Raw genomic sequence first — 16,967 nt, 5'->3', positions numbered from 1 at the left:
GGGGTTTTAACCTCCTTTATAAAAAACAGACTTATGACTTTTGATCTCTACTGGATCGGAGGTACAGTCACTCATAAAAGAATCCTAAAAGCCAGGTTCACAAGTATAAATGTACATGTGTGTACACAAGTGTCTGCATTTATAATGTGTGTTTCTCAAAAATTATGTGCACAGTGTCATGTGCATAGCACGACCTTTATATTTTCTTCGTTTCTTTTTAATTTACATATAAAGTTTGGTCAAAGTCAAGCTTTATCAAGGTTGACTAACTTTATATCAAATAATATCAACATTCACAATATGAAATCAATATTATCAGATGCGTCATGAAATGTATTTTCATACTATATAGTTTTATTATTACAGATATTTATATTTTTTATATAAATTTGGTCAAACTTTGTGTAGTTTGACTTTGACCAAATTTTATACGTGAAGTAAAAAGAAATGAAGAGAGTAAATATGTACGCTAATATCATTATTTATCGTCTCAATTACTTAGGACCATGATCAACCATACATAGACGAAAATAATATATGAGCGGCACTGTTTCATGCATAATTAAATGGCGTCCCTAACAGCTTGCTGCAGGGTCTTGCGGTGCGGCGCCAGTGCTGACATCTCCGGCATGGGCGGTGGTGGCGGCGGAGGATGGACCGGAGGCATTGGAACTGGAGTTGGTGACGGAGACACCTGGCCACCTGGCACCGGCGGCGGAGGACTCGTTGGCTCACGGCTTCCGTCAAGAGCAACTGCGTGCATATGTATGAGCATGAACCATCAATCATCACCCCAAACATAAATACGTACTGCGTGCTCAATACACACATGATGCCGACGTGGGATTACTAGCTAGTAGTAGTAATTAGTTACCTCTTGCCGCCGCAGAGCATGACAGGGAACAGCATATCAGAGCAAGGATCACAACGCTGCATACCAAGGGCGGAGGAGAAGTAGAACGCTTCATGATGCGTTCTCCTTCCTGTCACAGCTTCTCATGTGTGTTCTCTCTGAGCATGCATGTCTTGTTTTTATAGTTAACGCAAATACAGCTGCGTACGCGCGCACTGCTAACAGTGACGATTACTAGTCTATATTATTGGTCTCGGAGACCTATGCATGGTCGAAGTCTTCCCTTGGAAATTTTAGCTTGACAACAAAGAATTGGTGGCGAGCACCGTTGGAAAGATATTCCTCTCTCGTCTTGTATGGACCAAGAAGTCAACAGTCAACACTATCGGCTATACCAATCATGCAGCTTGTCGGCACCACAGAAAAAAAAAAGATAAGAGTTTCTTCGAATTGCTAGCTTATTTTACAAGACTTGTTTTTTCAGTCGAATTTCCTACTGCATGTTTTTGTCAGTGTTGCGAGCAACTCTAGCAGACCCCGTAAAACATGCAGACCCGTAAAATTCCGGCGAGTATGCGGGCTCGGCCCAATTTTTCGGCCAGAAAAGAGCCCGCATACTCGCCTGGCCCGCAAATTTTTTTGCCGCAACCTGCAAACCGCACGCCCCGAGCACTATAACTGCGGTTCCGCGACTCGTTTGCGGGTCCAAACCCTATCCCCCCGCCGCCGCGAGCCACCCGATTTTCCTTTCCCCTCTCCACATTTCTCGCCGCTGGCGACCACCCGCCCCGCCTCCAGCCGTCATGTGGGGCCGAATGTGGAGCTCCGGACGCGGCTCCGGCCGCAGATCCGGCGGCGAGAGGGACCCGGAGCGCGATTGGCGCGTCCGGTCGGACGGCGCGAGGAAGCGCGGCGCCCGGAAGTGGAACAACCACGGGATGTCGCCGCCGGCGAGCTTCAACCGCCGCGAGACGGAGGAGTACGACCACCGGCGTGCGTCCTTCTCCTCCGCGAGGTCTTCCTATGCCGGATCCTCCTCGTCCTCCGGCGCGGGCTTTCTCCCCGTGAAGAGGGAGTGGTCGGAGGACGAGGAGGAGTCGGAGGAGCCGGCGCCGTTCGCCTTCATCCCCGTGAAGGAGGAGCCCGCTCCGCTTGGCCGCCGCGGAGTCGTCGGGCCCAAGGACTACGTCGCGGACGTCGACGCCGTTGCGGCCGCCATCGCCGAGCGGAGCGTGCGCGAGGAGGCGGAGCGCCAGCGCCACGCCGAGGAACTCGAAGACCTCGAGTGGCGGCAGGCGGTCGCCGCCAACATCGCCGCCAACGAGAAGGCCGAGGAGTGGCGCCGCATCCGCACGGAGCAGGCGGTGAAGTACGTCGACCTGTGCAGCTCCGGCGAGGAGGATTGAGCGTCGCTCGGCCTCCACAGCATCGTCCATATTGTTGCGACCTCGCTGCTGTCAGATCCGACCCCCTCTAGTACTAGTTAACGTAGCATGTAGTATGATCTATGCTTAATTTGTTGAACTCTGTAGTATGTGATGTGATGAACTATGTTTGTGCAATTTCTCCCGTGAAAGTGTTTTTTCAAATTATGCACGTTTAGAAACAGTATCTGTTCGGCCGCGCTAGTTTTCAACCCGCAAACGCGATCTTCATGAAACCGCAAACGCGTTTTGCGGGTCGAATTTTTGCGGGGTCTGCTAGAGTTGCTCTAATGGTCAAGTGCCTGAAAACAAGTGTTGTGATATGCATCGGCCGACTGATCTTCTGATAAGATCCGCCTCCTCGGCAACCGCTAGATGTGGCATCATTCAATGATTCAGACACATACTTATCATTGCAACAAAGGCGGTGTTGCAGAACATTTTGCAACAGAGCTCATGTTGCAGAAAATATTTGCAAGAGAGGTTGTGTTGTAGATTTTTTTTCTTCACTTTTTGCAGCATAGATGATGTTACGAAAATGACTTTTGCAACATGAATAATGTTGGATAATGCAATGAAAGATGTTGTTGCGTCGGAGGAGGCAGCCAAAGTGTCTCACAGAAAATACGTTGAGTAGGAAGGAGGCAGCCAAAGTGTCGCATGAGATCCAAATCCTGCAACACCCTAGTTGTTGCGGCGGAGGAGATTGCAAGAGTGACTCAGTTGCAAACTTATACCATATTGTGTAAATAGGCTGCTGCCCGAGCCATCCGATAAAATCATATCTGACGGCCACGGAGGCAGCGGACACGTTTGTCGTTATCAGCCAGGTGATAGTAAGCGTTTCCCTCAAAACAAGTATTGTTTGAGTCAAATATTTTTTTTCAAGCCAGAAGCAACCCATGTAAAAAGGCTCGATTTGATCCAGCTTTTTTTCGCTAGCTTGGAACAGCCCATGTAAAAAAGGCTCGGTTTGTTCCAGTTTTTTTTTTCGCTAGCTAGGAACAGCCCACATAAAAAGGCTACTGACTGGCTGGGGCATCCCACAGTCCACACACAAAGGCCTGGCCTGATCAATCAATTAATTTTAAGATTTTCCCTCAAAAATAAAATAAATAAGAAGTGCATGTGTGTATGTCTTGTGTGTGTGCGCCCGCACGTGTGTGTTCGTACGCATATTTTGTTATGTATCCCTCCACACGCGTCCGTGTGTGTGTGTGGGTGTGTGTGTGTGTTTCTGATTGTTTGCGCATATGTGAATGTGTTGATGAGAGAGAGAGAGAGAGAGAGAGAGGGGGGGGGGGGGAGGGAGTGAGGGAGGGAGAGGAGTGGCGACACCATTGATATGACATGTAAACCAATTTTAACAGGTCGAGAGACGAATAATTGCCAACATTCTTATTTTGTTGTTTGCACACACAGTATAACATCGAAGTACATATATGTGAGTTACATTACTATATCATTGTTTTTGCATAATGTGGATCAGTGCAAGTTATATGCTTTTTGTGTGAGTGTATCTTGTCACTATTTTGTTTAAATTCATTTTTTTATTTTCTTTCTTTATTCAGGGTAATAGCAAGGCGCTAAGTTCACACTTCAGAATAACATTTCTATTTTTATGATTTTATTTCTCATTTTTTTACCCCTAACAAGGGCATGACAAAGAAAACTACATAATATATGCTTGTTTTTCATATTATGAAACGGTGCAAGTTCTGTGAAATTTGTATGCGTATTTTCATCATGATTTGCTTTATGTTTATTTTTCATATTACTTTTTATTTTAGGTAACATCAATGACTTTGATTAATTCTTCCTTAGAAAAAATAGTTTTGTTCTTGTTCTTGCTTTATTATGTCTTAGCTTTTGCTGATATTTATTGAGTTTTTTTGGCCTGTGGATTTTCTTATACATGTGTTTGATGTCGTAATCTTGTAAAACTATTTAATTTTTCTTCAGGAACATAAAATGGAACTCATATTCTAAACAATTTCTACTTAAATTATAAATAAAAATTATTAACGTTGCACTAGTTTACACTTGTTCTTGTACAGGACAAAATATTGCAAGTTTTTTCTAATTCAATCACAACTTTTCAGTTTAGTTGAATTCCTGCATATGAGAAAAGAGTTTGAGAATAAGATTCATGATTGTTCATGTTACGCTTAGCTGTGTAATATTAATTTCTTTCTTTAAATTATGTTTGTTTAGGGTTAAGCCACTCCCATAATCCATTCTCACATAGAAACAAGTTTGTTATTCTTTAGTTTTTGTCTTTGTTCACCCTTCTCTTAGGTAAAATCACTTGTAGAATTATTTTCTACTTTCACTGTATTTTGTTATGTTTCTTTCTATTTTTTGCATTGGTTTTTTCGGGTAACTCTACTCCCGTGATTCTTTCTTCCATAGATTGGAATTTTTTTATTCTTCATTTATTGATTGAACTTTATTCTTCTTCCTTTTTTCATTTTTCATTTTTTGTTCTTTTTGTTGTTTGACATGTTGTAAGGCAATTATTTTTCAATGTGAAAACTAGATATAAGATAAAATTATAAACACTCAAGTTTTGGGAAACCTATGTGCACAGTATACTGTTGTGTGAAAGTTGCTTTATTATATCCATATTTTTGCATATTAAGGAACAATGCAATTTTTGTACTGATTGTTTGCCAATTTGTGTCATCATTTATTTTATTTATTTTTAGGGTGATACCAATGCCCTTAACTCATTCTTCCTTAGAAAAATGTTTCTTTTAGTTTTGTATTTTGTATTTGTTTTCTGAGTGTTTCTGACTTTGAAAGAGCATGCATATGGGACCCATCCATGCATGACATTCTGAGGAAATGGTATGGAAGAGTTGTCAAAATGGTGGATCTTTTCTTCCTCTAAATTCATGCATGGTAGATTGTGATAGAAGCAACCGACATGATTGTAAATCGACATGTTTTTTATCTTAGTTCAATAATAAAGCAGATTGATCTTCGCCAGGTGAAGGCTTTCATGTTTGCTCGGCAAAGGGCTCTTGAAAAACAAACCTCTACCGTGTGTCCGACTAAATTATACACGGGATGATGTACACACAATTCGGGTATAGTGCACGCACAAGTCAATCACACACTTGTTATCCTATATGACTGATAGCTTATTCATACAAACATAACAACGTAGCTTTATTCATAACTTTCACAACAAATAATTAAATATTGCAACTTCTCAGTAGTTAATCGTCTGGATTTTATTTATCACTGTATACACTCTGATTTTCGGCCTGCTTTATGCGTGAGGGGCCTTGGCAGCCACCTACATGGTCTTACGGTGTGGCATAAGTGGCGGCACCGGCCGGGGGCTCATAGCCTGGCTGCCTCGGCGGCCCGTACCTCGGCGACCGAGGACCAATGATTTGCGTACGGGATCCGTCCAGAACAGCTACACCTATGAACATGATCAATCGTCATTCCGGCCGCCTCATCTTAGAAAATTCCCTTACAAAAATGGCATGCACACAGTTCTTTACGTACCTTCTTGGACCGCTGCTGAGCATGGCGACGGCATGAAACAGTAAACGATAGCTAGGAACGCCATAGCTAATGCTAGGGAAGAAGAACGGTGCATATTCATCTGCCCGGCTTCTCAGTGCGTACGTTGTTCACTTTGTGGGCCATATGTTAAATAGGGAACGGTACTAGACTACACCAGGCACTTGCGCTCTCTTCTTGGTCATGGAGGCTTGACCGTGCAGATATGAATGCTTGCTCTAGTTCATGGTCAAAATCTGCCGTGTGGAAAATGCAGCTTGAGGACAAGAAATTTGTGGCAAAGTAGTCGTGGAAAGATCTTGTTGTTTCGTCTTGTATAGACTAGACCTACCAAGTCAAGAGTCTCCCAGTCAGGCAGCTTGCAGCAGCAGGTAAGCCGGCAAAATCAGAAGTCCTGTGCCAAACTCTAAAATAGGGCCTACTTCACTACAAACATAGAACTATAATAATATATAGGCCATAATATCATACTAGATTTCGGGCATGGCTTTGCGGCACGCCACCGAACCATCGCATGTTAAATCATTCTGTGAATCGTCTATAAAATCATTCCTATAAGAATGAAAGAAACCACACAGAAAACCATATTGTATAACTTAGAAGGAAAAAAGAATATACATAGAAATGATGTCTTATAAATTATACGTACCATGCACACACATCAGCTTCACGTTATGTTAACAACTACATATATATAGATGGAAACAGTTGGCTCAAAAACGATGTTATGCAGATTCATCTTAGAAGATTGTGCTCTTATCCATTCAGGTTCTGCAGGAACTGAACTTGGAAATAGTCGAATTTGCAGTGTAGCATCGTAGTTATTGCAGTGCTTTCATTTAGACAAATCATAATCATAATATCGAATAAAGTACCCCTTAAAAAATAATATGTGACAAGATCACAATAATCGGAATAAGCAATTATACGACTATGCTAGCAAAAGCTTCCTTTTTTGTAACACGGCATGTACCTTAAGTTGTTCTCCTTCTGAGCTATATCAGATTTAGGGCATGTTAGTGGTAATGCACTACACTGGCGATGGTTATACTATCTTCTTTGTCTTGGAGACTCGACTTTGTCGATATGCTCTAATTCATGGTCAAAGTCTGCCATGGTATCCGTCGACAAGGGCACCTTGGAAAATGAGGCTCGACGACAATGAATTAGTGAAAAAAGTAGTCATGGAAAGCTGGCCTTCTTTTGTCTTGTATAGACCAACTAAGTCAAGAGTCTCCTAGTCAGAGTCATGAAACAGAGGTCCCTCCTATAAAAAATATACCAATCCTTTGCTTTATGAATTTTGCGGGTAGGTGATATTGGCGTTATTAAGTTGTTGTTATTTTTCACCAGACAGTGGAAGAAATAAAAGGATTGCTCTCCAACTAGTGAATGCAAAAACCCAATTTTCACACTTTGTTCGGTAACCATTGGTGTACGGGGGTTGGAGTTTGTGTTGGGATTATGGCATGGGAAGTAGATTATTACTCTCATTTCCTTGTTTGGTATATAACCGGAATTAGTCTGGGATGGACCTTTACTCGTGAATTAACATAGTACCCCATCGAAAGAAATATTTAGCTCCCTCAACTCCCACTCCCTTTCCAACTTAAACTCTCATTACCTCTAATCAATCAAAGGTCTTTTAATCTACATACCCCTCAACTCACATTCCCCATTTCTAGTTCCCACGAACCAAACATGTTGTTAGATAACACCTTTGGGGTGGAAGTGATGCAGAAGTGTGGTCATTTATGTAGTCTTATTTGTTTTTTCACTAAGGCCCAATTCTTATAATTTTTGAACTTTGTTACCGAATTAAAAACTTCGCAATAATTGGGTTGCTTGCATCATTCTATCAAGAATCTAAGTGTACACCCTCCTTTCAAAGAAAAATATATTTATGGTGATGTGGAAAAAATAATATGAGAACACAATGGGCTAGTTTCTTATCAAAGAAATGACATCATGTTGATAATAAATGTCCTTCTGACTATGTCATTCAAATTTGTTGACACATGCATTGGTGCTACAGTACTTATCATACTTTTTATAGGGCTGATTTTCCCTTGCCGATATGTTGCCTTATGTGCTGACTCGAAGGGTGGGCGCTTGGTAAGCGGTTGCGGGATCCCCGTGGTAGAGTCGATTGAATATTTTTTTCATGTTGACTTGAAAGGGTGAAAAAGTTGAGATCTGATGATGCATTTGGTTGAATTGTTTCAATGGCGAGGCATTTTTTTTGCTGGATTTATCTCTCGCTGATAAGTCGATCATTTGTAAGGGCATAGAGTATGACCATTCTTATGAGCCGTCTAATCAATGTGCCTGTTACCAAAAATAAGAGGGAAAAGGAGAGTAGAATTTTTTTTATCTGAGAGTAGATTTTTTTGAACCACCATGTAGGTGTACCCTTCAACTAGATTAATTGTCCGATTTCCTATAAAGATCCATGCTAGTTCACTATCTTCACCTCAAAGAAATATATTTTTTATTTATCCTATGTGGCACGCCATTCCTGTAATTCTCCTTTATATGGGTAAAAGCAAGCACATGAGTGACCATATTTTGGCTATGATCCAGCTTCATGAGTATAATACTGTGGAGTACAGTAAACGCGCGTGCGAATTTCCTTCGCAATTTTGGCCATACTTTGAATTATATCGACCATAATTGAAACAAAATGTCTAAACAGTGCCTAGAGGTTTTTGGATATTTATGTAGTGCAATAAAAATGTCTAAACGAATTTGATCATTTAGCTATTTAATATGTACCAAAAAAATCTACAAGGCTGGACTAATAGTGCTATGTTTAATGTTTTGCTGCAAAGTTTCAGGTATTTATCTTGTGTCCTGACTCCTGAGAGAGAAAAAAGCACCCCACCCCCCAAACCCACACACACCCAACGGCACACAGAGAACCTCACCGCACTTCTTCGGGTGCACTTTTTTTTTCAGTCGGCAACACAGCAAACAGGCCTCATCACCAAGAACGTAAGATTACACGTCCTGTGGTCTTATATTTATTAGCTTAATTGGCACTATCATCAACCGTACATGCATAGACAAGAACATATCGGAGCGACAGTACTTCATAGATGAGGAACGCGCAAAAAAGCCTGCTGCAGGGTCTTGCGGTGCGGCGCAAGCGCCATTGTCTCCATAGGCGGTGGTGGCGACGCAATCTCGGCTGGAGCCTCCACCGGGTTCTGGTTCCCTGGCAGTGGCGACGGCGGACTCCTTGGCTCACGGCGTCCGTCCGGAACAACTGCATGTATCATCAGTCATCATCCTAATCAGGCAACTGAGCTGCGAGTAGTAGCTAATTATTTACCTTGGGCCGCCGCCGAGCATGCTAACCAACAGCAGATGAGTGCCATGAGGGCAACACCGCGTGCCATAAAAGAAGAAGAAGAAGAAGAAGAAGAAGAAGAGCGCTCCCTGATCTTCTCTAGCTGCATAGTATTAGTATAACGTTATTACCAGCCTTGTATTATAGGGGACGGTAGTGGTAGGGTCTTCGAGACTCTGGTTAATGGTCAAAGTCTGCCGTCCGTCAACCTTGGAAAAATTCGGCTGGCTTGAGAACACCGTCAGTGGCCCATAGTCATGGAAAAGATCTTCCTCTTTCGTCTTTTATCTATAGACTCGGGGAAGTCATGTATCAAGTCATGCAGCGTGCATCAGCCGTCGACGCGTAGTTCGGCACCGCAGCATCATTTTCAGCAGGCGGGCCACCAATTGGTCCATCGGTCAGGGCAGAGCTGAAGTGAAAAAGAAATGACTTTAATTGGGAGAGAACTTAGTCCCCTAATAGCAGTGCTGGATTTGTCATACTATAACAGAGATAGGTTCCAATGCTATAGAAGAGAAAATTACTCTTATGTTCATGAATCGCCATGCTAACAGAGAAAGATTGCCATGTTGCAGTACAAAGATTTATCATGAGGCAACACTAATAGTGCGGATTGCCATGGTACAAGCAGAAAATATGCCATGCTACATGGAGAAGTTGGTACACATGCTTTCAGCAATTGCTATGCTACATCACGTAGGAACGCCATGCCACACATGGACTCATTTGCTCAAGACTAATAATAGAGCAAACATTTGTGTCGTTCTCTCATGGGGGTGCATTTGAGCAAACAGTGCCCCCGCCGCAACTGCGAAATGTCATCACGTTGAGATTCGCACTTAGGATCAGATGTCGCATAGACCGTTCGCTCAAGAAACCGCTTCCAGGGGCAACTAGGGTAGCGAAACCCTAGCTGCCACCGAGCACAAATCCTCCCCCGTTTCTCCGCTGCCGGTGTTGGAGGATGTGGAAAAGCCCCTTCCAGTGAACAAAAGCGGCATGGCTCTCTCTCCCGGTGCTAGAGGGGCTGGTGGGGGCAGAGATGCAGGGAGCTCTTCGGGTGCCATGGTGAGGTGCGGGCGGTGGCTCCGGTAGCTATTCCTCTCCTACCACGGAAGGCGGGGTGGTGATCTGGAGAGTTTGTGTCGGTGGCAAGTGTTCCAAGGGCCGTCTGGGTTACCTGCCTGCCGACGACCGCCTCTGGTGGTGGATCATTCGTTCTTATCGAGTTTTACTAGTTGAAACTTTGTGAAAATTAAAAATTGTCATAAGGTATATATTCAAAGGTGGTCTTGTTTCAAAGCCCTCCTCACAAGGATCACGAATATGCAAACACAACATAAATTAAACTTTGAGTTCAAAACATATAATAGATTGAAAATTGAGAGTCAAATGAAAAAAAGCACGAGAGATACGATGGATGGAGACCAGGTCTCATTGTGTGGCTGGATGTCACGTGTCCTTCACTTTGCCTGTCAATTTTCAATGCCAGCCAGCGATTCCCGATTCGATTCCTTCGCTGCCTTGGTGTGGCGAACGACCTCGTCCCCGGCGGCTGAACGGCATGACGAAACTACTACCTCTCATCCAAGGCCACACCGAAGGATCTCATCACCGGCGGCCACGAGACATGATGCTGTGACAACTTCTCGTCTATATTCACGCCGGAGGACTTCGTTGGCGACTCCACGTTCATCTTGGCAGTACGCCAAGACGCTGTTGGCGATGGCCGGGCGGATTGTCAACGGCGGCAACGAGGCAAGACGACTCCTTGATCATGGCGGAAGCGGGCCAAGACAGTCATGTCACTAGCGGCCGAACCTGCTACTTGTTGATGCTGGCTTTGCGCCAAGACCGATCGGGCTACTCCATGGTACCGCAGTTTAATTCCATCGGTGGATCGAGAGAGCAAAAAATGCATCACACCATCACCAGCTGGGACACGATGCCACTGTCGAATTTCATCAAAGAGCGTGCACCATGCCCAAAAATTCTAAAAATAATAATCAGGAATAATGTAGTACATCGCTATAGAAGTGATAAACGATATGGAAATGCAAATACAAAATCTTGAAGCACATAAAAATGCAAATATAAAATCTTGAACTAGGTTAAAACTCCACGTCCCCATCTATCCCCTTCTTTAGTAATACCTATAAATAAACACGTAAAGGATGGAGAACCGGCATATAGATGTGGAGTGGCCACAATATGTGAACCAATGGAAGTTTCTTTTCTTTTTGCAGAAAGAGAGGCCTTCCCTTCGATTTCCATTAATAGAAACCATGGTCTGAAATTACCCGAAACCAATGGCTTGCCGTCCGCAGAATGTTTGGAGGAAACAAACTCTTCTTCGACAAAAATAGCAATAACCCCAGCCTTTATAATCAGCCATACATCTCGACCATCACCGTCATATCGACAATCAACCACGATGGCGTCCAAAGTCCTTCTTGCAATCCTCCTCCTCGCCGCGGCGACGCCAGCGTCGCTGGCTGCCATCGATGTGGCGCAGATGCTCGCTGACAAGCCCCAGTACGCGACCTTCCTGAGGCTCCTGAAGGAGACAAAGGTCGCCGATGACGTGAGCCGGCTCAAGTCGGCTTCCGTGCTGGTCGTCCCCGAGAAGGCCGTAAAGCCACTCTTGGCGGTGCCGGCCGCCAAGCAGCGGACGATCCTCCAGCATCATGTCCTCATCAAGTATTTCGACCCCATCCAGCTGGGCGAGATGAAGACCAACGTTGCCAAGCTCCAGACCATGCTCTCCAACACAGATAAGGACATGGGCACCATCGACTACTCCAAGGACAAGGACGGCCAGATGTACCTACGCTCCCCAGGCGCCGATAGTGTCGCCAAGCTCGTCAAGGTCGTCGCCGCGCGCCCCTTCACCGTCTCCATCATGGAGATCAGTGCGCCGCTCTTGTGCCCCAAGCTACTCGGCCCTGGCGCCGCCGGCGCTGCCGCTGGGAGGCCCAAGGGGAAGGGGAAGGGCAAGGGCAAGATCAAAACCATGTCCGCTGAGGATGGGGCCGCCGCCGCTGCTCCGACGGCCTGATCTGAGAATTGAGTAAGGTGGCCCTGCAGGACGCCCCCCGTGGAACCATGCGTGCACAAGTTTGGATTTTATCTTTATTATGCAAAGGCTTCATACATCTTCTTTTTTTCTGCTACTGTACTAATTTTGTGTTTCCAGTATTCTATGATTATTAGTGAAGTGAACTGAGTACAACTAGAGGTTGGGGCGCGCCTCCTGTGCATTGTGCGCGTTTTTTTTTTGGGGTGCAAAGGCAGTCAATCGAGGAAGAATGTAACAATTACCTTATTTTTTGAGACAACTGCTTTCTTTTTTGAGACAACCTCGCGAAGCTTTTTATTAAACCGTCACAATGTTTACAGGGACGAAAGAAAGATCTCCGGGATGACCTAACCAAACATGGCGGCCACCCCCGAGAGACAACTGCTTGTGATGTTAATTTGATTTTATGGACCCTGATATCTCCTGTACCGAACCAACCGTTAGTGGGTAGGGTCGATCAATCGAACAGCGCGACCCAACCCCCCATCAATCGAACCCCAACATCAATCTAATAGCGTCTGCATCAATCCAAGGCTGGGCCAAAAACGTGCCAAGTACTAGCCCAAAAAACAAGCCTTATTAACGCTGGCCCAAAAGACGTCCCTCTTGCACTGGCACGGCTAGGAAAAGCTAGTACGTATTTGCCATGTCTTACTGTAGATTCAAAACACCACATCCTAAAACTGTTGAGACTACAAAAAAATGCAGTGGAAAAAATACGCAAAAATATGTAACGCATAGCAATTTGGTGAGGATATAATACACATTGGCCTTTGTGGTATATCTTTTTACCTTGTGAAAAATATGATATGTGTTTGCCGTACTCTAGTTTATAAAGTTTTTCATGCTTTAATTAATAAAAATTAACTTATACCACAAACTAGAGTATGAGGCATGCGTACTCTTTTGGCATATCTTAATCCACATAACGTTTTTGCCATGACATGGTCAATGAACTAGGCATTGTAGTGGCGTACTGAAAATATGAACAAAGTTGCCATGGTAGATGCATATTAAAATTTTCCATTCTATTTTTCTTATAATTGTCATGCTTTGTATAGGAAAAATGCCATGTATGTAAATTATTTTTGCCATGATACAAAAAAGAAATTTTCCATGGTACTTGAATTAAACTTGCCATGGTCCATAAATTATGTAAGGTGGCCCTGCAGGATGCCCCCGTTGAACCATGCATGCACAAGTCTGGATTTTATCTTAATGCGAAGGCTTCATACATCTTTTTTTTCTGCTACTGTACTAATTTTGTGTTTCTAGTTTCGTATGATTATTCATGACGTGAACCGAGTACAACTACAGGTTGGGGCGTGCCTCCTGTGCAGTGTGCGTGTTTTTTTTTTGCGGGTGCAAAGGTAGTCGATCGAGGAAGAATTTAACAAGTGCCTTCTTTTTGAGACAACTGATTGTGCTGTTACTTCTTTTTATGGACCCTGGCATCTCCCAAAAGTTCGGTCTGCGGGGCTCTTGTACCGAACAAACCGTTAGCTGGGTAGGGTCGGTCCATCCAACGTTTTATGTAATCCCGAACCCTTTAAAATTCATCAACATTTTAAAAACCCACAATTATTTTTCAAATTCATGAACATGTTCTGAAATTCAGAATATTTTTGAAATTTCCAAAAAAATCTGCATGTAAAAAAATTGTGAGCTTTTGAAATTTCGTACCTTATTTTTTAAATAATCAATCATTTCCAAAACTGGAAAATTTTATCGAATATTTGAAGTTTTATAAACTACGTGATTTTCCCGTGCATTGCTGCGGGAATTTGATTGGGTGAATTATGGATGAACGAACTGACCTAAATCAAAGGTTACTATTTTTGAAAGTAATGGTGTGTGAGCAAAGAGTACGCATGCATGCTGGACCATTGGAGTTGCAACAATTAAATTAGGTTATGCATGTGCTAACAAATAGTGTTAGTGGATGTTGAAGTTGCATTGGTGATGTGGAGGGCTGTAGTTTTTGTGAAAATTAGAGTTACTGGGAATCAACTAATCAGGTATATAGGATTCCTGGACATTCTTTAAAAATCCACCATCATTTTTTTTAGAAAATGTTGGATCTTTTTAAATTTTGAAGCAATTTAAAAATCCATGAACATATTTCTTAATTAAGCAATATTTTTTAGTTCACAAATATTTTCAAATTCATGGATTGTTTTTGAAATATGGAAAAAAATTAAATAATGGCACCATTTTAAAATTGTGCAAAAAAATTCAAGTTCGTGGACATTTTTTCAAATTAATGATTTTCTTTATAAATTCACAATCAAGCATAAGAGAAGGAACAAGCTGCGACCACTATTGGCCCCAACATATAGCCAGCTAATAGCGAACTCCGGCATCGGCCGAACCATGTTCTGTTGTACACTCTGGTTTTGAAATCTTTGGTTCTGGAAGTATTTTTTTTTAACCATGAAATTTTGCAAAATTCCTGACATATTTTAAATTCACGAACATTTTTTAATTTTCCAGCAATTTTAAATTCATGTAAAAATTATAATTTCTTGAATTTTATAAACGTTTATGAATATTTTTGAAGTTCACGAACATTTTATAAAATTTCAGAACTTTTTTAAAATTGATAACAGAACTAATTCATGAACATTTTGCAATGCCCAATTTTAGTTATATTACACGAATATTTTTTAAAATTCTCTAACATTTTGAAAATTCATAAACATTGTTGCAAATTTTTCAATACTTTCAAAGCTACAGAAAGCGGAGCAAACAAATCAATTGCTTGAATCTAACGCAGGACGACAAGTGATCTATGTGCGCGTGTGATCTTGATCGTGACTAGAAACTAGGGCCTAAATGCACCACTCTTCACCTAACCTAACGCATAAGCCCTCTTCAACTGTAAGTACTAGTATAAAAGCGCACATCATCTAGTAGGCCGTCTTAAATTAGTATTAAATTAGTTTGTTTCCTTCGCTTACCAGTTTGGTTTTATTTATTATAACTTTTATTTTATTTTTATTTTGAAAATATTTTATATAATCCTATATTTCAAAAATTAATATACATAATTTCTATAAATATTAATCACCCGTTAAAGACATGTTCATGAAATGTAACCATCTGTTCACGCAATTGCCACTCAACAAACGTTGGTGGCATTTAAAATATTATTTTCACGATTGTTTTTTTTATGTTCATGAAAATATATAAGAATTGTTCAAGTAACCTTTGAAAAATGGTTGTACCATTCAACAAATATTTCATGAAATTTGTAAAATGTTCAGGCATTTAAAATATGTTTCATAAACTTGTAAATATTGTTCATGAAATGTAAACAAATGTGCACATAAATTAGGAAAGATGTACATAACATATATAAAATGCCCGTGCCATTTAAAACATACGTTCATAACACAAAACAAGAAAATTCCCATGATTTTGAAAAATGTGCATGGCATATTTGTAAATGTTCAAACATGTGTTTGAAAATGTTCGTTATTTATTAAGAGACATGTTCAATCCACATTTTGCAAAATGTTCAATGTGTACCTCGAAAATTGTTCAACATATATACATAAAATGTCCGACTTATATTTGAGAATAAAAAGTAAACACAAATTAAAAAATAGAAAAGGAACCGAAAGAAAACCTGATGAATAGCGATAGAGACAACATAAAAAACGAAAAGAAAAAACATTCAAGATATTCTAAAATGGGTTTGTAGTAGTGCATAAAAGCTTCCCAAAATCACGCTATGGGGCTTGTCCAGTAAGGTGAGCCCTTGAGGCGAAGTGTTCTCCCGTCTCGCGTAAGCGAGACATATCAGCCTTGGCGCTGGCAAAAATACTAATTAAATATTTATTCCTATGTCTCAGGGTCAGCCCATTGGCCTCTATCCCTGGACTGATGTCTCAAAGGAACAAGTACCATTGTGGGAGAGGATTTGTGGCATGCAGATCTGGGGCACCAAGCCCCTCATGTGTGTTTTTTGTCTTGGCTTCCAAATTTAACACTTTCATATATTTTCAACGAAATGTTCGAATTATGTTTTCTTTTCAGAATCGTGTAGCTTGCGACGAGGCCTTTGATGTAAGCTTCATTTTGCATATGTTTTGATGATTTTTTCAAACTTTGGTAAGTTTCTACTAACAAAGCTAAATATGAATGAATGACAAAATCGTTATGTTTCCAAACTCAATATGTAGGTTTCAGGACTCTAAGTTTTAGAAACCCTACTGGAACCAATGACTTCTCGAATCACAAGGCAATAGTGCATTGGCGCTGGGCTTTGCAGTTGCGTGCCCCCGCACCTGCGTGCCCTAAGAGTTTCCATTACAGATGTGACAAGAATCGTTGTCGAAAAACCGACGTTCTAAGAACCATTCTAATAAAAGATGTGGCAAGAATGTTGGACCAACAACACAAATAAACAACTGCACTTATACACCCATGGGACTAGCAATCTTCCAAGAGAAATAAGTAAACAAACACACTTTTAGTCACATTTCTAACATAACACAAATAAATAAGTGTGCCACTAACTTAATGTGAGTACACCATTGTTGTGAAAAATACAAGTAACAAATGAAGAAATGTGACTCGATTCAAATCATGCTCTTGGTTTTAGTTTCTCTTCCCCTCCAGTTTCTTCCCATTATACATCAAACTACAGAAAGATCTTTTGTTATATATTTTCTCTCTTTTTTAGTCACGAACTGTAAAATAGCGGCAATA

The 16,967-nt window shown here is 41.7% G+C and overlaps 1 protein-coding gene, 1 long non-coding RNA gene and 1 other non-coding gene across 3 annotated transcripts; 1 reads left to right on the top strand and 2 right to left on the bottom strand.

Annotated features, from left to right (window-relative positions):
• Positions 1–470: 470 nt before the first annotated feature.
• On the bottom strand, positions 471–1,279 carry LOC109754112 (uncharacterized). Its single transcript, XR_012180885.1, has 2 exons — positions 875–1,279; positions 471–753 (listed from the first exon to the last, which is right to left on the bottom strand). It is a non-coding gene; the product is annotated as an uncharacterized protein (transcript).
• A 7,456-nt stretch (positions 1,280–8,735) lies between these two features.
• LOC109754110 (uncharacterized) lies at positions 8,736–9,268 on the bottom strand. Its single transcript, XR_002230629.3, has 2 exons — positions 9,152–9,268; positions 8,736–9,085 (listed from the first exon to the last, which is right to left on the bottom strand). It is a non-coding gene; the product is annotated as an uncharacterized lncRNA (long non-coding RNA).
• A 2,285-nt stretch (positions 9,269–11,553) lies between these two features.
• Positions 11,554–12,824, top strand: LOC109754111 (fasciclin-like arabinogalactan protein 10). The gene has a single exon (XM_020313041.4). The coding sequence runs from the start codon at positions 11,607–11,609 to the stop codon at positions 12,228–12,230; it is 624 nt and encodes a 207-aa protein (XP_020168630.1). The 5' UTR covers positions 11,554–11,606; the 3' UTR covers positions 12,231–12,824.
• Positions 12,825–16,967: the final 4,143 nt, after the last annotated feature.

This window comes from Aegilops tauschii, chromosome 3, assembly GCF_002575655.3.
Source record: "Aegilops tauschii subsp. strangulata cultivar AL8/78 chromosome 3, Aet v6.0, whole genome shotgun sequence".
NCBI classification, from domain to species: Eukaryota; Viridiplantae; Streptophyta; class Magnoliopsida; order Poales; family Poaceae; genus Aegilops; species Aegilops tauschii.
This window is presented reverse-complemented; position numbering and strand designations above follow the sequence as displayed.

Excerpts from the sequence above, each read along its gene's own strand:
- LOC109754111 (XM_020313041.4), top strand. The coding sequence starts at position 11,607 with ATGGCGTCCAAAGTCCTTCTTGCAATCCTCCTCCTCGCCGCGGCGACG.